The 20,737-nt window shown below is 54.5% G+C and overlaps 1 protein-coding gene across 1 annotated transcript in view; it reads right to left on the reverse strand.

Moving 5' to 3' along the window:
* Positions 1–14,847, reverse strand: part of LOC115093362 (aspartyl aminopeptidase-like) — a gene marked incomplete at its 5' end in the record, with an annotated part of 61,822 nt that extends 46,975 nt beyond the window's left edge. The window contains 5 exon segments of the mRNA XM_029605004.1: positions 907–1,032; positions 2,082–2,162; positions 2,164–2,196; positions 2,581–2,669; positions 14,766–14,847. Of these exon segments, the coding sequence (XP_029460864.1) occupies positions 907–1,032; positions 2,082–2,162; positions 2,164–2,196; positions 2,581–2,669; positions 14,766–14,847 (411 nt within the window).
* Positions 14,848–20,737: the final 5,890 nt, after the last annotated feature.

Raw genomic sequence — 20,737 nt, forward strand, 5'->3', positions numbered from 1 at the left:
AAGGACTGCAGGTGGCGCTCCAGGTTATGTGCAGGTTTGCATCTCCACCCTCTGCTGGAGACAGAGAAATACTGAAGGACTGCAGGTGGCGCTCCAGGTTATGTGCAGGTTTGTATCTCCACCCTCTGCTGGAGACAGAGAAATACTGAGGACTGCAGGTGGCGCTCCAGGTTATGTGCAGGTTTGTATCTCCACCCTCTGCTGGAGACAGAGAAATACTGAGGACTGCAGGTGGCGCTCCAGGTTATGTGCAGGTTTGTATCTCCACCCTCTGCTGGAGACAGAGAAATACTGAGGACTGCAGGTGGCGCTCCGGGTTATGTGCAGGTTTGTATCTCCACCCTCTGCTGGAGACAGAGAAATACTGAGGACTGCAGGTGGCGCTCCGGGTTATGTGCAGGTTTGTATCTCCACCCTCTGCTGGAGACAGAGAAATACTGAGGACTGCAGGTGGCGCTCCGGGTTATGTGCCAGTGCAACTTTCTCTGTCTCCATCAGCTGGTAGGGATGCAAACCCCCCTTGTCTGGGCTGATCTGGGGTATGAACAGGGACGGCCTATTTTTTTTGGTTAAATGATGATAGTTTTAAGCAAATGATTTGTCTGAACTGATGCAAGAAAGTCATTGCAGGGCAGAGAGTGCTTTGCAGTGGACAGATTAAGAAAGCAGACATAGCTAAAACACAAACTCCAGAGGATCTGCTGACTAGAGGAAACAGGGATTACAGGGCTGGGGGTTATGCACAGGAGGGAGGTGCTGAATGGCTGGAGAGGTTATATGTCAGAGATACCACGGTGGTGGTGCGGGGGCAGGGAAGTCACAGGACTGAGACCCCGGGGTTGGTGAAACCCTAGGCAGGTTTGCAAAGTGTTGATCACAACAGGAAATGGATGAAGGGACGCTCACCTTAACAATTACTCTGCCAGCAACAGTGAGATCTCGATCAAACCACGTGTTCCATATCCCGCCACCGTAACACTCCACGCCCACCTGCACGTACCCCACCTGGCCCCTCTTAGACTTGCGTTTCACCTGGAAGAGAGAAGCATCAGAATACAAAAGGACAGTGGGAGACTCACGCACCGAGCCCACAGGGAGTCCAGGCCACACCTTCCATATGCAATGCCTTCCTATCCCCCAGGAATGTGCATCAATCACACATGCACACGCGTGCCCGGCTCATTCCAACCCCATGCGTACACGGCTGCACACGCACGTGCCCCGGCTCACTCCAGTCACCCGCGCACAAGGCTGCACACACGCGTGCCCGGCTCACTCCAACCCCACGCGTACACGGCTGCACACACGTGTGCCCGGCTCACTCCAGTCACCCGCGCACAAGGCTGCACACACGCGTGCCCCGCTCACTCCAGTCACCCGTGCACACGGCTGCACACACGCGTGCCCAGCTCACTCCAGTCACCCGTGCACATGGTTGCACACACGCGTGCCCAGCTCACTCCAGTCACCCGTGCACAAAGCTGCACACACGCATGCCCGGCTCACTCCAGTCACCCACGCACAAGGCTGCACACACGCGTGCCCGGCTCTCTCCAACCCCACGCGCACATGGCTGCACACGCACGTGCCCCGCTCACTCCAGTCACACGTGCACATGGCTGCACACGCGCGTGCCCCGGCTCACTCCAACCGCACGTGCACAAGGCTGCACACACGCGTGCCCGGCTCACTCCAACCGCACGTGCACAAGGCTGCACACGTGCGTGCCCCGGCTCACTCCAGTCACCTGTGCACAAGGCTGCACACACACGCGTGCCCTGCTCACTCCAACCGCACGTGCACAAGGCTGCACACACGTGTGCCCGGCTCACTCCAACCCCACATGCACACGGCTGCACACGTGCGTGCCCCGGCTCACTCCAGTCACCCGTGCACAAGGCTGCACACACGTGTACCTGGCTCACTCCAACCCCACATGCACAAGGCTGCACACAGTGCTGTTTGTTGTCCTGTGGAAAGCACAAGGTGCGAGGTGGATGCCCCTATTTCCTGTACCCCAAGGACAGCCCTGACAGAGATATGCAGCCCGTGTCTGTGTCCTGGCAGTGAATGCTCCTTACCCTTAGGCAGGGACTGTCTGTATGAGCGCCAATTAAACTGAATCCATTTCCAGGCTTGTACTGGCCCCCAACTGCAAAAACCCACAATGGTGGAGTAATTTCTGGTCACAAAGTACTGGAAAGTGGCAGAGAGAAAGACACAGTGAGGGGAAAGGTTCACATCTAAGCACACAATCCGAAATTCAGAGCAGTACGGGCAGACGTTCCTGCAGACATTGCAGAGGCTTTCCAGGGAGCGCTGCTGCTCCTCCCCTCGGCCTTTCAGTTTGCACGAGGAGCAGGCAGGTGGGCCTGGGTAAATGCCTCTGATCTGCCCTCGCTGGGAGCCAATGCCAAGCATCGGATGTAAATACAGAGCAGCAGGGCCCCTCGGTTCCTGCCCCAGCAGCCTCTTCTCAATGCTTTTACAGGCAGGAAAGGCTTTGAGGCCCTGACACACAAGAGGGCCCCCCCGCCCCACTGCCCACCCGTTCACAGACACTTCCTGTCGCACTCGTACCTTCCGCTCCGGTTTGATATCCCAGTGGTCTGCCTCCTTCAGCTCCTGGAACCCGGCCTGCAAGAGTTGTCTCTTACACTCTTCCACCACTGTCAGGGGAAAGTCAGACACAGCGTTACGACCGCCCTACCAACCCCAAGGGGTCCCAACACAGTCCTGGCACCCGAACGTGGACTGTGGATATAAACAGCTGCCCAGAACGACAACCCCAAAGCATCCTACCCCCTCCCGGGCAACAGCTGCTTCCTGTCTCACTAACCCACGCTACAGTCACCTCCCAATCTCATGCCCAGGCTACTTGTACCTAATCAGCTTCTGGATCCCAGCTGACTTCTCTCCCTCCCTCCCTCCCAGAGCCACGGCTGCCGCCTCCTCACCCCCCCCCGGCCCCAGGCTGTGTCGCGTTCCCCTGTACGAGGCACTCTAGGAGCACTCTGGCACCTGCCATTACAGCAGGGGTCTTTGTCCTGTGCCTGTGAGGAGCATCGTGGGGCCAGGATGGAACGGCAACCCCCTGCTACCCGAGAAGGCGAAACTCAGGTCTCCTTCTGCGGGGCAGACTGCAACCTACTAAGGGAAAGTAGAAGCACACACACGGAAATAAATCAATCAGGGAGAGTACAGGAGACCAAGAAGCAAGCGAGATCAAGTGCCAGGAGCATGGGAAGGGAAAACTGCAGAAGAGAGGGCAAATCTGGGGCAATAAAGCGATACAGGAACTGCAGAGGAGAAGGGGACAGAGAACCGGAAGCTGAAGTAATGGAGAAATTACTTACCTGATCATTTTGTTTTCCTTCGTGTAGACAGATGGCCTCAGGACCAATGGGTTACGTTCCCCTGCCAGCAGATGGAGACGGAGTCAGGTTTCAAAGCTGACGTCACCCTAGATACCCCCCCGCAGTGACCTCAGCCCTTCAGTGTTCTCTTAAAATCCACTGTGGACATACTATCGAAAAAACTTGATTAGAAATGGATAACCGTAACTGTACTCAACCAAACAACTAATGAACCCTAGTAAGATTATAGATGTCCTGATCTAGGGACTTGATGACTGTTTCCCATAATCTCTTGGAATCGATATTCACCTCAAGGGCGAATCACTGGCACCGTTCTTGGGCAGCCATGGGCAGGATGCTGAGTCCATCTGACTACACTAAGGAAAACGAAATTATCAGGTAAATAATTTTTCCATTTCCTAGCGTGTAGCCAGATGGACTCAGGACCCATGGGATGTACAAAAGCTACTCCCGATGGGGGCGGGAGGCTGCCCGCGGTCTGGTTAACACTGCCCTTGCAAAGGCTGCATCCTCCGGGGCCTGAACGTCCAGGCGATAGAACCTGGAGGACCACGTTGCCACTTGGCAGATATCAACAGGAGACAGCAGTCTAGCTTCCACCCATGAGAATGCCTGACCCTAGTGGAATGGGCTTTAACCTGAGAAGGGTAATGGCTTTCCTGCCTCCACATAGCCTCCCGTGACCACCTCCTTAATTCAGCAAACTATGCTAGCCCGCAAAGCTGGTTCACCCTGCTTTCTTTCACTGTGAAGGACAAACAGGCGGGCTTGTCCTTCGGCTCAGTTCTGAAACTTCCAGATATCGCACCAAAACCCTACTGACATTCAAATGGCGGAGGAGGAAGCGGTATTCTTCCGTGTCCTTGTGCTTATCTAGGGATAGCAACAAAATACACTGATTCAAATGGAACTCAAAGACTACCTTGGGCAAGAAGGATGGAACGGTACGAAGCTGTAACGCTCCTGGAGTCATCCAGAGGAACAGTTCCTGAAACAACGACAATGCCTGTAGTTCAGGGATGCGACGTGCCGAGCATATAGCCACCAGGGACACACAGTTTTCAGGTTTAACAAATGGTTGAAAGGAAGACCCTGCCAAAAACTCCAATACTATATTAAGATTCCACAAGGGAACCAGCAACTGTAGGGGTGGCCGGAGGTGTTTCACCCCTTTCAGAAAACGGGCCATATCCAGATGAGCCAACAGGCAGGTTCCACTCACCTCGCCCCTGAAACAGGAGAGCCACTACCTGCACCTTCAAGGAGTTAAGGGTCAAACCTTTATTCAAGCTGTCCTGCAAAAATTCCAAAATTAGTGGGATTTTGACTGCCTAAGGGTGGACCCTGTGTTCCTCGCACCAGGCCTCAAATACTCTCCAGACCCGCACATACGCTAGGGATGTAGAGAACTTCCGAGACTGGAGTAAGGTGGCAATTACCACTGCAGAATATCCTCGCTTCATCAGGCGAACCCTCACAAGGGCCAGACTGTAAGAAAGAAAGAAAGAATCTAGTCTGATCCTTGTGAAGGACCGGTCCCTGCTGTAGCAGTTCCCTGTGCAGTAGGAGGCACAGGGGGGTCTTCACCAGGAGTCTCCATATGTCTGCATACCACGGATGCCTGGGCCAATCTGGAGCTACTAATAGGACTAACCCCTGTGGAGCTTGATTCTACAAATGCCCTGCCCTAGAGGGGCCATAGAGGGAAGGTGTAGAGCAACTCTTCTCCCAGCCAGGTCTGAATGAGAGCGTTGATCCCCCAGGGACCACTGATCTTTCCCGCGATTGAAAAGTCGTAGAACCTTCGCATTGTGATATGTGGCCAGCAGGTTGAAGAACGGGAGATCTCAGCGATCTACTATCAGCTGAAAAGCTTTGGCAGACAATACCCAATCTCCTGGATCCAGACTCTCTCTGCTCGGATGTTATCTTTTCCTGCTATGTGGGAGGTTGAGATCATCTGTAGATGTATTTCCACACATTCCATAAGGAGATCTATCTCCTGTGACACTTGCTGGCTCCACCCTAGTGGTTGATGTAGGCTACCGTTGTTGTGTTGTCCGACATTATGCAGACCGCTTGACCCTGGAGTATGTGGCTGAATTGTACACATGCCAATCTGAATGCCTGGGTTTCCAGGCAGTTGATGTTCCAGAGGGCCTCTTCCTCAGTCCAACGTCCCTGGGCTGTCAGTTCCTGACAGTGAGCTCCCCAGCCCCAGGGACTCACGTCTGTTGTGACCATCCAGTTCGGAGAGGACAGGGGTACACCCCTGCTCAGATGAGCTTCCTCTAGCCACCACTGAAGCAGAGAGTGTATTCCCATCAGTAAGTGGAGGTGAATCGGTCTTGAGACTGCAAGTTCCGAAGTGACAGTAGCGAGCGCTGAAGTGAACTTGGAGATAGCGCCACACAGTCAGGCATATTGTGCTCATCAAATGAAGCATTTGGAACATCAACTTCCTTATCCGCGTGGGCAGATGGAAGACCTTAGCCTGCTTGGTGTCAAACCAGACTCCCAGATATTCCAAGGACTAGGAGGACTTGAGACTGCTTTTGTCCCGATTTACGACCAGAGTTCCTGAAGCAAGGAGGTCACCCTGTTGGTCACCTGGAGACTCTTTTCCATGGACTTGGCCCGGATCAACCAGTCGTCCAAGTATGGGTGCACCAGGATTCCCTCTTTTCTCAATGCTGCCGCTACGACTACCATAATCTTGGAAAATGTTCTGCGGGCGGTAACCTAGTCCAGAGGGCACAGCCTGGAGCGGATAATGGCAACCCAGTACCGCAAATCATAGGAAACCGTGCTCTTAATGGATTGGAATATGTAAGTGGGCCTCGGATCGGTCCAGGGAGGTTAAGAACTCTCCCGATTGTACGGCTATTATCACTGAACTTAGGATTTCCATGCGGAAATGACTCACTCGTAGATGTCAATTGACACTCTTGAGGTCTAGGATGGGGCGAAAGGAACCTTCCTTCTTGTTCATGCTGAAATTGATGGAATAATGTCCCATATTTTCCTGGGGCGCAGGTATTGGGATTATAGCCCTCATCCTGAGGAACCTCAAAAGAGTAGTCCCCACTGCCTGCTTCTTGTGCTGGGAATGGTAAAGAGACATCATGAATATGTTCCAAGGAATGCTGTAATATTCCAGCGCATATCCTTCTCATTTGACCTCCAGGACCCATTTGTCCAAAGTGATCTCAACCCATCTCTGGTAGAAGAAGAACAGTCAACTATCTCCTCATTCCAAGGGTGGGTTGGCAAATTTTCATTGGGTGGGCTTCGGGATGAACCTGAACCTGCCCCTCTCTTGGACTGTCTACTATAAAAGGGCTGACACCTCTGAAATGTTGAGTTTCTGTAGGGGGCAAAAGCATTGGGAGCCCCTGCATTGACCCCTCAGAAATTACAGTGCATCTCGCCTTTCTTTTATCTTCTAGTAGCTGGGGAACTGGAGATTCGCCCCATTTACTGGCCAGCTTTTCCAATTCACTTCCGAAAATGAGTGTTCCTTTAAAGGGCATATTTGTAAAATTTGCCTTGGAGGTTGCATCTGCTGACCAATTCCGCAGCCATAGCTGTCTTCTGGCCAATACTGAGGCCACTCCTCTGGCTGAAGTACATACTAGATACGAGCCCATGGTAGCTAAAAAGGAGGCGGCAGGTTCCATAACTTCTCTGGAATTTACCCCCGAGTCATCCATCACCTGAGAAAGGAGTAGGCAAGAACGGGCTCCCAGTGTACACCAAGAAGCGATCTGTAAGGTAATTGCTACAGCGTCAAAGGCCTGTTTAAGGATGGACTCCATCCGTCTATCGTGCGCATCCTTTAAGGCCACTCTTCCTTCCACTGCGGTAGTTGTTCACTTAGAGATGGCACAGGCCAGCACATCCAATTTAAGGAAATGCAAACGCTCTCTCACTGTCGGATCCAGAATGGGGTTCTTCTTTGGTTCCGTCAGAGTCCACCCCAGAAACTCCCAGCATCTTCAGGGTCTGGGAAACAAGGGCCAGCAATTTGTCTCTATGGAAAAACCGTAGCATGGCCCGAAACTGTTCTAAACCAGGGGGAATTTCCCCATCTTCCAAGAAATCTGTATCCTCCTCTGTGTCATATGGGTCCCTACCAGGAATAACCTCGGTGAGGCGAGGCATGCCTCGAGGTCTGTTGATAGGACTGGGAGAGGGAGGGCTTACTGGCTTTCATTCCGTCTGGACAGGAGCAAGTGAGGTAGCAGACTGCGCCTGTACGAAGGTTTGAAGGCCCTGGAAAAATTCCATCCAAGAGAAGGCAGCCAGGTCAATGCCTAACCCAGGAGGTACTGGGTAAGTGCCTGTGAACTTCCTTGTCCCACGGACAACCCAGTCCTGAGGGTACTCAGATCCGGTGTACTTCCAGTTAAAGCTGTGGCTAACCCATTTGAGTGGGAGAAGCTGGGCTTAGTAAAGTCCAAGGAAGCCAACTTTCCCTGGGCTTCCTCACAGTGCTGACACAGGTTGTGATTCAGGTCAGGCTGTGAAGCCCTAATACAACAAGCGGCACAGAGAGCAATGTGCGTAGGTTTCTTGGTTGCTGGCGCCATTGACGGTGATACCTGTGCGTCCCAATCAGCTCACACTTAAAAAAAAAGTATATGCGCACAAATTTAGAGCGCCTAGACGGGGCGCAGCGAGGCGCACGCTCGCCTTTTCATGTATGCGCTTACAACGTTGTGCGCGCAGAGCCAACACACTGGGTGTACCAACATCCTATGTAGGGCCGTACCACACCCACAGAAACGCGCACAAGATGGCATCAATGAGGCCGACCATGCAGTGTTCCTAAAGCAGGGCCTAGCCCACTGGAGGCTGCTCAACCCGCTCAGAGGCCCAACTCCCCTTACCCCCACGGGAGCAGGAATGACGTTGGTACTGCACGGAGCCTGGAGGAAACCTACCGGAAATCCCTCCAATTGTCTTTCTTTTTTTTTTTTTTTTTTAAACTTACCTGGGTTCAGCATACAGACTGTCTCCAGCTGTGTGTGTGTGTGTGTGTGTGTGTGTGTGTGTGTGTGGGGGGGGGGCGTTTTGGCCATCACCGCCATGCTCAGCTTCCTGCACCTGCTGCCTTTCAGCTGCTTAAGCAGCAAAGTCCACGTCCGGAACCGGCTACCAGACCAAGGCACACGTCTGAAGGATCTCGGAAATCACCTCAGGAATTCTCAACTGGGGGAGGGACCTTTAGCTATCTCTGCAGGATCGAGCGGGACTTGATCTTTTCTCCAATTTAAAAATGAAAATTAGTTCTTACCTGATAATTTTCGTTCCTGTAGTACCACGGATCAGTCCAGACACCTGGGTTGTGACTCCGCACCAGCAGATGGAGACAGAGCAAAACTTGACGGGCTCCCTACATATAGTAAGGTGCCACCCACAGCCCCTCAGTCGAACGAACTGTCAAAGCAAACCAGTGCCCGACTAACTAACTAGAACAATTTGAAACCAATTCAAACACCCCCTGGCTGAAAACCGAAAACATCAGACCAGAGGCAAGCGGCTTTATGCCAAGAACTGGAACAATTGCAGTACAAATAACCAAATGAGCGGACTCTCTCTCTCTTCATCGTACCGAACAGACGGGCGGGAGCCTGGACTGATCCGTGGTACTACAGGAACGAAAATTATCAGGTAAGAACTAATTTTCCTTTCCCTGTACGTACCCGGATCAGTCCAGACACCTGGGATGTACCAGAGCAAATTACTGAGGGTGGGAAGCAGAGAGTCCCGCTCGGAGGACACTCGCTCCAAACCCCGGCGCTTCAGACGCCTGGACATCAAGCCTGTAATGCCTAGTGAAAGTATGCAAGGACTTCCACGTCGCAGCTCTACAGATCTCCTGCGTGGACACCTGAGAGACCTCGGCCCAGGACGTGGCTTGCGCCCGAGTGGAATGAGCACGAAGCCCCTTAGGTGCCACCTTGCCGTGCAGAAGATATGCGGAGCTAATAGCCTCTTTGAGCCAACGCGCAATAGTGGCCCGCGACGCAGCAGACCCCCGGCGAGGCCCGGACCAGAGAACGAACAGATGGTCGGAAACCCGGAAAGGATTCGTAACCTCCAGATACCGAAGCAGAATCCTGCGAACGTCGAGCTTCCTTAACTCTTTCATCCCCTTGTCCATCTGATCCCCGACCTCAAAACCTGGAAGGTCCACTGACTGATTTAAGTGAAACGAGGACACCACCTTAGGCAAAAAGGACGGCACAGTCCGCAGGGAAACTCCGCCCTGCGAAAATCGCAAGAACGGTTCCCGACAGGACAAGGCCTGCAACTCTGAGACCCGACGAGCAGACGTGATGGCTACTAGAAACACGGTCTTCAAAGTAAGATCTTTCAGCGTCGCCCGCTTAAGAGGCTCAAACGGTGCTCCCCCAAGCGCCGAGAGCACGCAATTCAAATTCCAAGACGGACAAGGATTCCGTACCGGAGGGCGTAAATGCTTTGCCCCGCGAAGAAAACGCACCACATCCGGATGACACGCCAAGGACACTCCGCGAACCTTACCGCGCAGACAACCAAGCGCAGCTATCTGGACCTTCAGGGTACTCCAGGCCAGCCCCTTCGAGAGGCCCTCTTGAAGAAAAGCGAGGACCCCCGGCACCGGGGGACGTACAGGATCCACCTCATGAGTACTACACCAGTCCTCAAAAACTGTCCACACCCTCATATAGGCTAAGGACGTAGACTGTTTTCGAGCCCTCAACAAGGTCGCAATCACAGCCTCAGAGTACCCCTTAGTCCTTAAGCGCGCCCTTTCAAAAGCCATGCCGCGAGACAAAAGTGATCCGCATCCTCCAAACAGACGGGTCCTTGTCGCAGAAGAGATGCGGCCCCGTGAAACCGAAGCGGAGGCTCCGCTGCCAGCTGAATGAGGTCCGCGAACCACGGGCGCCTTGGCCACTCCGGCGCCACCAGGATCACGTCCGCCAGATGTAACTCGATTCGGCGAAGAACCTTGCCTATCAGCGGCCACGGGGGAAACACATATATCAACACGTCCGTGGGCCAGGGAAGTACTAGAGCATCGACTCCTTCTGCGCCCCGTTCCCTCCGACGGCTGAAGAACCGTGGGGCCTTTGCGTTGTGAGCGGTGGCCATCAGGTCCAGGCGTGGCGTTCCCCACCTGGCACAGAGGAGGCGATACGCCATGTCTGGTAGCTCCCACTCGCCTGGATCCAGCCGATGCCGGCTGAGGAAATCCGCCTGCACGTTGTCCACACCTGCGATGTGAGACGCCGCCAAGCCGCTGAGGTGTTGCTCCGCCCAGATCATGAGCAGCCTTGCCTCCTCCGCCACTTGCTGGCTCCTCGTGCCCCCTTGACGATTGATATACGCCACCGTGGTTGCGTTGTCCGAGAGCACCCGAACCGCCTGGCCCCGTATCCACGGAAGGAACGCTTGCAGGGCCAACGACACCGCCCTTGTCTCCAAGCGGTTGATGGACCACCTTGACTGCTGGCTCGACCACTGCCCCTGGACCGAGCGGCCTCCGCAGACCGCCCCCCAGCCGAGTAGACTGGCATCCGTCGTCACTACCGTCCAGGTGGGCATGACCAGAGACACCCCGCAGGACAGATGATCTCGGGAGAGCCACCAGTGCAGACTGGCCCTGGCACAGGGCGTGAGAGGCAACGGAAGATGGAACTCCTCCGAAACCGGCTTCCAGCGGGAAAGTAACGCTGATTGTAACTGTCGCAGATGAGCGAATGCCCAAGGGACCAGAGCGAGGGTCGATGCCATGGAACCCAAGACCCTCAGGTAATCGCAAACCAGCGGGCACCGCATGGACAAAATGTGGCGCACCTGTCGCTGGAGCTTGCCCACTCTCTCCTGAGTCAGCGACACCATGGCCCTCTCGGTGTCGAACAGGGCCCCCAGATACTCCAACCGCTGCGTAGGCTGCAGATGACTCTTGGACAAGTTGACCACCCAACCGAGCGATCGCAAGAGTTGTAAGACCCTGGCAATCGCCTGCCGACACTCGGCCTCCGATTTCGCTCGGATGAGCCAATCGTCCAAGTAAGGATGCACCAGCAGCCCTTCCCTCCGGAGCTGGGCAGCCACCACCACCATCACCTTGGTGAAAGTGCGTGGAGCCGTGGCGAGACCGAAGGGAAGAGCCCTGAACTGGTAATGGCCGCCCAGGATGCAGAATCTCAGGTACCGGTGAAAAGCCGGCTGAATCCCGATGTGAAGATATGCCTCCGTAAGGTCCAGCGAAGCGAGGAACTCGCCCGGACGAACCGCGGCAATCACCGAGCGGATCGTCTCCATCTTGAACCGCGGCACCCGCAGGCACCGGTTGACGCCCTTTAGATCGAGAATGGGCCGAAAAGCTCCATCCTTCTTTGGGACCACGAAGTAAATGGAGTACCTTCCCTTGCCCTGCTGATCCTGCGGCACGGGAGTAATTGCGCCCAGGTCCACTAGCCGCCGAAGGGTGGTCCGGACAGCGGCGCGCTTGACGAGGGCCTTGCAGGGTGAGACGAGGAACTTGTCCACCGGGAGCCGAACAAAATCTAACGTGTAACCGTCTCTTATCACAGCGAGGACCCACTGGTCGGAAGTTATTCTGGTCCATGCCTCGTAAAACAAGGTGAGCCTCGCGCCCACGTAAGGTACGAGGGCTGGAGACAACGAGGAATGGACCCCTCTCGTTTCATTGGGCCGACTTGGACCCCGAGCCGGACGGGGGTCCACTGGCTCTGTTGAATTTCTTTCCTCGAAAGGACTGGGACCAGGAGGACGATCTAGCCGAGCCGGACCGATAGGACTGGCCCGACCCCGACGCCCTCTGCGGCCGCTGACGGCGGTTGGACCGGAACCTGTTCCTTCCAGAAAAGGACGACCGCTGCCTGGGCCTATCCTCCGGCAACTTAAAAGCCTTGTTCTCGCTCAGGAACTGCATCAGCTCGTCCAGCTGCTTGCCAAACAGGAGCTTACCCTTAAATGGTAAGGACCCCAGGTGGGCCTTGGACGCTCCATCCGCAGCCCAGTTGCGAAGCCAAAGGAGACGACGCGCCGAGACCGCTGACACCATCGCTCTGGCCGATGTTCTGATTAAATCGTGCATCGCATCAGCGGTGTAGGCAATCACCGCCTCCAAGTTATCCGCCTGAGTAGCCTCCCCCGAGGAGAGGTCGGCGTTCGCTTGCAGTACTTGGGCCCACCGGAGCCCCGCTCGCAGTGCAAAGGTACTACAAATGGCTGCCCGCACTCCCAGTGCGGACACTTCGAAGATCTTCTTCAATTGCACCTCCAGCTTCCTATCCTGGATATCACGGAGGGCAGTAGCCCCCGTAACCGGAATGGTGGATCTCTTTGTGACCGCTGACACCGCCGCGTCCACCCGCGGGAGACGCAGCAGTTCCAGCGCGTCCTCTGGGAGGGGATAAAGCTTGTCCATAGCCTTACTCACCTTCAGCCCCAGTTCCGGGGTATCCCATTCCCGAAACAATATATCAGAGGCCGAGAAGTGAAAAGGGAAGGCCAGTGCAGGGCCCGCCAGGCCCAACAGCACCGGATCCATCTTGACCCCCTGCCTGGACTCCACTGGAGGAGGATCCACGCCGATCTCGTCCAGAATGGCTGGGATAAGTGGAGAAAGTTCTTCCCGACGAAACAGGCGGACGACCTTGGGGTCATCACCCTCTGCCGCCTGCGGCCCTTTGCCGGCTCCCGGCTGGGCCTGCCCCTAGTCTTCGTGGCCCTCCTGGCCCTCAGGGGCTCCCAACAGCGCCTCCTCGTCTGAGGAGGCGGTGGACGCTGACTCCGACTCCTGCAGATCGCCACGCGGCTGCCTCTTCTCCCGTGGCACCCCCCGGGCGTCCCGGGTCCGAGCCGCTCTCTTCCGGGGCTGGGAGTGTGCTTCCCTGCCCCTGAAGCCTTCCCAGCCTTTATTCTTGACTTTTTATATTTCGCCAGTTTCTGCATCAAAAGGGAAAAATCCTTCGAAAACGAGCCCTCCGATCCGGAGGAGTCCTCCCCAGCACAAGGGCTCCCCGAGCCACGGGTCCCTGGGGGCTCTCCCCCCGAAACCCTGGGCCTGTGGCGATAGCGCGGGAGGCTGGGCGCCATCTTGGAGCGCCCCTCCTCGTGGCTTCCCGCACTGTAGACAAAATGGCATCCGTTCCCACGCTAAGCGGGAACGGATCAAAGGTCGCGGCCTCCGAAGCTCCGGCGCGCGATGGTGAACGGGCCCCCCCGCGATCTACCCCCCCGGGCGACCTCCGACGGACCCTCACCACCTGCAACGCATCCGGAGCAGACCCCGTCCCTGGAGAGCCGCGCGCGCGCAGAGCCACACACGCGGCAAGTCGTCCCCCTCGGCATGCTGGACCACCTCGGCTACCAAGCTCCCCAACCAGCGCCCCCCCTCCGCGAACGATCTACCTGACCGGCGAAGGGACGGCGAAGAGGGAGAGAGAGCCGGCGGCAGAAAACTAAACCCGGTTTTTTTTTTTTACTTAGCCGCTAGCCGTGTGGTCCTGCAGTCTTCAGCTCCAGCGGGGGTGAGTGAACCGGGCTCCCCGGTGTCACCCCCGACGCTGCTGCCCGCACAGGCCGGGTCCTCGACCCCCAGCAGCGGCCTCGACCTGGAGGGGATGGTCCTCTCAGGACCTTCCAACCCTCCTGGGAGGCTCCCCCGACGGGAGACTTCTGTCTTCTTCTTTATGTCTTCTTTCTTCTTTTTTATTTTATTTATTTATTTATTTTATTTTTTTTTTAAAACACACACTGCCCTAACAACTTAGGCTTAAATACAAATGGATCCCTGACTGACTACTCCCGAGCCACAAAAAACAACCAAGGATCCCCGAGACTGTGGGTGGACCTGCCCCATCTGCTGGAGACAGAGAAAGACTGAGGGGCTGTGGGTGGCACCTTACTATATGTAGGGAGCCCGTCAAGTTTTGCTCTGTCTCCATCTGCTGGTGCGGAGTCACAACCCAGGTGTCTGGACTGATCCGGGTACGTACAGGGAAGTAGAATTTTTTCTTCCAAAAGGTACAGCGATCCCCATCGTGTAAGCACATCCTCTTATCTACTGGAGACGGAGAAATACTGAAGGGCTGAGGTCACTGCAGGGCTGTATCTAGGGTGAATTCAACTTTGAAACCTGACTGTCTCCATCTGCTGGCAGGGGGGCACAACCTCATCATGGTCCTGAGCCCATCTGGAAATAAAGCGATACGGGAACTGCAGGGGAGAGGGGAGCCATGTGTGTGTGTGTGTGATGCATAGAGATAGGGAGGGAGCATGCAGACACAGGTCTGGTAGTGTCTTACATTAAAGTCTTCACCCAGCGAAGCCCCCTGGCCCAGGCATCACTGCACTTACCATGGTAAGGGGAGAGTCCGCGATTCAGGAACTTGAGGAATTCCCTGGCAGCATTCTGAACTGCATCTTTCGTGAAAACTGCCTGTGCAAGAGACAGAAAGCACCTGCTCAGCCTTCCAGACACAACATTAAATAAAATACCGAGCCCAGCCAGCACCAGCCAGGACGCTCCCCGACGGCAGTGCCCAGGCAAGATCACAGCGACGTGGGCTAGGACTCACCCAGAGCGCCAGCGCTCCCCTTCTAACCGGCCTCCAGAGATCTGCGGCAGATCCTAGTCTGAATGGCCACTCACCCCCCCATACCATCTGGGGCAAGAGAATCTCAGTGCTGCGCATGACTGCAAACACTGCTTTTCCTTCAATTGCCAGCGATCCCAGACCGCAGCATCTAACAAAGATTTCCCTCCTTTTTTCCCCTTGAACCACAGAGGATGCCGGCAGCAAAGAACCATTCGGAGCACCTGTCTATGCTACTCCCGGAGGTCTTAGCTGGTCCATGGTCTTCTTCCACAGGGCTCAATTTTCTCTAAGCCACTGACTGGAAAACCTAAAGTTAGCTGGCTGTCGGGTTATCTGACTGAAGACTTGCCTGGCTGGATTCAGGCCCGCTCCTTGCCCCACTGGAGCTGGAAAGATTTACCTCACATCTGACCCTCTTTGGACCAGCTAAATATGCAGGGTGGGAGGGACATTTTAAAAGCAAGGATTTAGATGACTGACCTTGAAGTCAGCCCATTAAACTCTGAAAGCTTTACTGATACTAATCCTACACTCAGGTGGGAGACCTTTAAGGCAGCAATAGGGAGTAGGAACCACAATATCAAACTGAGAAAGGCTAGAGAGACAGAATTGGAGCAGATCATTAAAGATTTCAAAGAAAAACATAGAAGTGAAGGGACTCCTGTTATCTTCCAAGTATTGGGAGCACTGAGAGGAGGGGATCACCTTGCTGGTGGCTGAAAGGAATCAGTAAGTTTTGCTTGGGAAAATTCTCTTTTCTTTCTTTTTTTTTTTTTAAAGTATTGGGGAGAAGTAAACTATTGGGGAATATTATTTAGTATGTTTGTGCTTTCAATAATCAGTAAGGCAGCAAAGAAACAGAAAGAAGAGGGATTCAGTTTTGTTAGGAACTGGGGAACCTTTTGGGGAAGTGGGGAGTCTCTTCTGAAGGGATGGGCTCCACCTTAACCAGGGTGGAACCAGACTGCTGGCGCTAACCTTTAAAAAGGAGATAGAGCAGCTTTTAAACTAGAACAAAGGGGAAAGCAGACAGTCGCTCAGCAGCGCAACCCGATTGGTGCTCCCTTTTACCTCGCCAGGAAGGAAATCGAATCAGTACGGCAATCCGAGCCTTGGAGACCGGATACCTGAATTTAAAGTTTTCTGCTTATCTGGTCTTGGCGCTTATCGATTGAGTGCCGGGATGGTCTCCAGCTCGCAGGGGGGGGGGGGGGGGGGGGGGCGCTATACCTTTACCGCCGCACTCTGTTTCACACCCGCTGCCTTTCAGCTACTCTGGAGGCTAAGTCCATGCTGGGAACCGGCTACCGGACCAAGGCCCACCTCTGAAAGATATCGGAGATCACCTCAGGAATTCTCGACTGGGGGAGGGACCCTTAGGTTTCACTGCAGGAGAGTGGGGCTTTAGGGTAAAATTTGTTTCTTTCCAATTTAAATGTAGAATTTCTCCCTTCCAAAAAGTACAGCGATCCCTATAGGGAGAGGTACATCCGCCATCTGCTGGAGACGGAGAAATACTGAAGGACCGAGGTCACTGCAGGGGGGTATCTAGGGTGACCTCAGCTTTGAAATCTGACTCCATCTCAACCTGCTGGCAGGGGAGCACAGCCCATTGGGTCCTGAGTCCATCTGGTACACACTAGGAAAGATAAAACTCTCTCTCTTCTCCCCAGTCCCTGATCCCGCTGACTTCCTTCACAAGCAGAACTTCAGCACCTCCCCTCAGTACTCGCTCCTCTCTCCACCCCAGCAGCCTCCCCTTCCTGCCTTTCACCCTCACGCCTCTTCATCTGCCCCTTTCCTTTTGCCCCCTGGGCCTGACACAGGTCACCACTTCCATCCTACCCCTTGGTCAGAGGAAGATTTACCCTGAAACAGACTTCCTCCTCCCTCCTGCCCTGCAGCCCAACACAGACGGCCACTTCCGACTATGGGGACAAGGCAGACTTCTGCTTTCTTCTGCCCACGGAGCCCGAGACACAACATTTCCTGCTTCCTGCTCTGCAGCTCGAGACGAACCTCTCCGAACCCGAGACCCTGAAGCAGAAGTCGCTTCACACAGCGTCAGCGTCCCGTGTGCAGCTCCAGTCTCGCGGTAGGAATGAGCCCTGCAGAACCTGGCCCGGGCACAGGAAGATGGCGCCGGGTAAAGCGATGCTGCTTGGTCCTGCCACCCGCTCCTCCTGCGGGTCGGGGGAGTGACGAGGTGGGATCTCTGCCCCCAGGCAGTACAGACGCCTCTGGTGGCTCAGCAGCTGACCCCTCACTGCCACCCTGTGCAAGAGCCATGCTCCTTCCTCTTGTCCCCCTAGACCCTCCCCTTGCCCTCTAGGCTCTCGCCCTCCAAAATCTCTGCTCGTTCCTTTAAGTTTTCTCCCCTCCCAGTCCCTTGTTTCCTACTGCCAGTGGTCCCAACCTTCCTTGTGCTGTGGTGCACCCAGCCACAGGGTTCACATCATTGGGCATCTTCCCTTTCCCTCTGCTCTCTCCTCTCCATCCCCCGCCCCTGGAATCATCTTCCCCTTCTGTTTCCTCTCTACTCCACCCCCTCCCATCATCCTGAGAAGTATGCCTGAACAGAAAACCAACAATGGAGAAGGAAATCCCCAGAAGCCTCTGCTTTTCTTTAGCCTGCCTGGGCTGAATGGACTCTGAGTGACTTACAGAATGTCCCTGGATATCTACAAAAGCAGGCAAGCTGGCACCAGACAGGTGAGGCCTATTCATAGGGTCACAAAGAAGAAACCACAGGGGAGCTTCAGGCACCATTCTCAGGAGTTTGTAATCCACACAGCTACAGACGTGTTGATTGTCTTGACCAGTAAGAGTTTAACAGAACAAAGAAAGCCATGGGAAATGGGCCACACCTCCTGGGAAGAAACTAATCAGGGATAGTTAGGGATGATCTAATCGTGCATTTGACATCACAACTTATGTAAATGATTCTTTGGGCGGTCACGCAAGTCTAGAAGCTTCCACAATATTGTATAAAAGAAGGGTCACTTCCTGTATATGAGGAGATGCTGGTCAGTTTGTAAGACTAAGGGCACCCAGTACCCAGCATCTCCCGAGAACACTTATATTGACTAATAAAAATACATTATACTTTTTACTGAGTCTAAGTCTTCTTCTGTCCCTGGCCATAAGCAAGAAAATTAGGTCTTATCTCCGATAATTTTCATTCCTGTAGTACCAAGGATCAGTCCAGACTCCTGGAATGTACCAGAGCTGAGATTACTTGGGATGGGATCCGGAGAGGCCCGCTCTTAAGACGCCTGCACCGAAACTGCCCTCCCGTGAGCCCTGAACATCCAAGCGATAATGACGCGTAAACCTATGCAAGGATTTCCAAGTTGCCGCCCTGCAGATCTCCAGTGGGGAAATCTGCATACACTGCGCCCAGGAAGCCGCCTGGGAACGCGTCGAATGAGCCTTGAGTCCCTGCGGAATGCGTTTCCCACAGAGTAAATACGAGGAACCTATGGCCTCCTTCAACCAGCAAGAAATGGTGGTCTTGGAGGCCATATTACCCCATTTTGGACCTTGACAAAGCACGAAAAGGTGATCTGATAAACTAAATTCATTGGTCACCTCCAGATACCGCATAAGAGATCTACGGACGTCCAGCTTCTTCAACTCCCTGGATGCTGGATCCTCCGCCGAAAGATCCCCAAAAGATGGAAGCTCCAGGGATGCACTAGCTGAGCTGACGTGCCTCGGCTCAGCTCCCGGCCCGTCTCAGCGATAACGCGACCCCAAACCGCGTGAACACCACCAAATCAGACAGCTGAAGAGTCAGGGAAAGGGGCTCGACCCAGCGATTCGTTTTTTGCAAAAACCGCGGGTCGAATGGCATCGTTGAAGGCAAAAAAAGAGAGAAAGAAAGGCAGGGTAGCTGACGAGAGAAATGGCTGTCGCATCGACGGGTGAGTCCCCCTCCCCCCCCCGCTGCCTCTTATCACAGATGACATAAAGCTAGCGATTCGGGAGGCCTTGGACGAGCGTTGGGCTGGACTGACCGATCAGTTGGGGGAGGTGAGGGACACCCTGGCAGCTCTGCCACCGCGGCAGGAAGCAGCTGAGACTCGTATCTCAGCTTTGGAAGAGGCAGGCACTGACCGCCATGGCCAAGATGGCGGAGCCGGCGTCCACACTTCAGGCCATGGCAGAGAAGGTGGAGGATCTGGAAAACAGAGCGCGCAGGGATAATCTGCGCTTCCTGGGATTCCCCGAGAGCCTGGAGGAGGGCTCCCTGCGCACTGTGCTTGAGACCTGGCTCCCAGAGGCGCTGGCCCTGCCACACCTTAAGGGGAAACTGGTGCTGGAGCGAGCTCACCGGCTGGGAACAAAACAGCAGGATCTGGATAGGTCAAGACTGGTGATTGCAAAAATGTTAAATTCAGCGCATAAGGCGGAGCTGTGGAGAGCATCGCAGCAGAAAGCAGATGTGAAATATCAGGCTCACACTATCCGGGTGTTCCAGGATTTCTGGGCAGCAGCGTCAGCGAGCAGACGTCGCTTTTCACAGATACGCTCCACACCAAAGGCATAAAGTTTGCGTTGTTATTTCCAGCGCGTTTACGGGTTTGGCACGACTCGCGGGTGCATTACTTTGATACGGTGGAGAAGGCTAAGGCCTTTGTGGATACCCTGGCTACCTGATGATTGTCTCTCAGGGGAAGACAGTGATAGCTCCTGCAAGAGTTTGTTTTTTCTTCTCAAGAAGCAGATGAGAGTCCAGCGTCTATGACAAGTACAATCCCATTGCAGGTTTTGCTGCGTGTGGACGAGGTTCTGCAGTTTAAAAGGCTGGTTGCCTGCTTCTGATGTTCATTTGGGGTTTTTTCTGTCCACACATTATTGGGATACCGGACACCTCAGCTTTACAGATGGACTTGAAAGCCTATGAGTGCTAGTTTTTATTATACCATCTATTTCCTTTCATATCTGAGGAGCTATGAACTATGCACGTCCGCTGCAATAGGCCTTAGAGTCCGGCCGATTACACCCCTCCAGCTCGGACATAAGAATTAGATGCTCGCACGGAGAGGACTGGCTATGCTCCTGCTGACGATGAAGGGCGTCTCTTCTGCCGGAGGACTGCATCTCTCAGAACTCGCACTCATATGTTCTCAATTTGGTCTGGACTTAATGGAGTGGGGAAGTCACGTTGCAGTTGCTTTTTCGGGGATGGGGCTTGGACGAGAGAGGGACGGCGAGGAGGGGGGGAGAGTGCACTGCGGACCCTGTATATAAGGCTGGGGCGGTGCCCGGAGGCATCAGTAAGCGGGATCCTTACCTCCGCTTAGGGGGTCCGGGGGGGGTGATGATAATGAGGGGGACTGGAGGGAAACCCTATTGGGTGGGCGGGAGGGGGGTTGGGCAGTTGTAGAAGCGAGGATGAATGATTGTCTGGCTGGTTGGTGCTATGGAATGAATGTTTCCTTTGAAATGGGGGTGTATGGATGTTGGAAGGTGGGGGCCTTGGCTGGGAGGGTCCCTACCCCTTTGAGGTGGGATACGACGCATTCCTGGGGATGTTGGTTTTCCTGGTATGCTTAATCTTACACGGGTGATATCATGGAATGTCTGTGGATTACGCTCCCCGGTTAAGCCTTCTAAAGTTCTCACTTACTGAAACGTAAGCAGGTGTCGGTGGCATTTCTACAGGAGACACATCTTGCGGTTATCGGAACTTAGGCACTTGAAGCGGGACTGGGTAGGAGAGAT

This window comes from Rhinatrema bivittatum, chromosome 6, assembly GCF_901001135.1.
Source record: "Rhinatrema bivittatum chromosome 6, aRhiBiv1.1, whole genome shotgun sequence".
In the NCBI taxonomy this organism is placed as follows: domain Eukaryota; kingdom Metazoa; phylum Chordata; class Amphibia; order Gymnophiona; family Rhinatrematidae; genus Rhinatrema; species Rhinatrema bivittatum.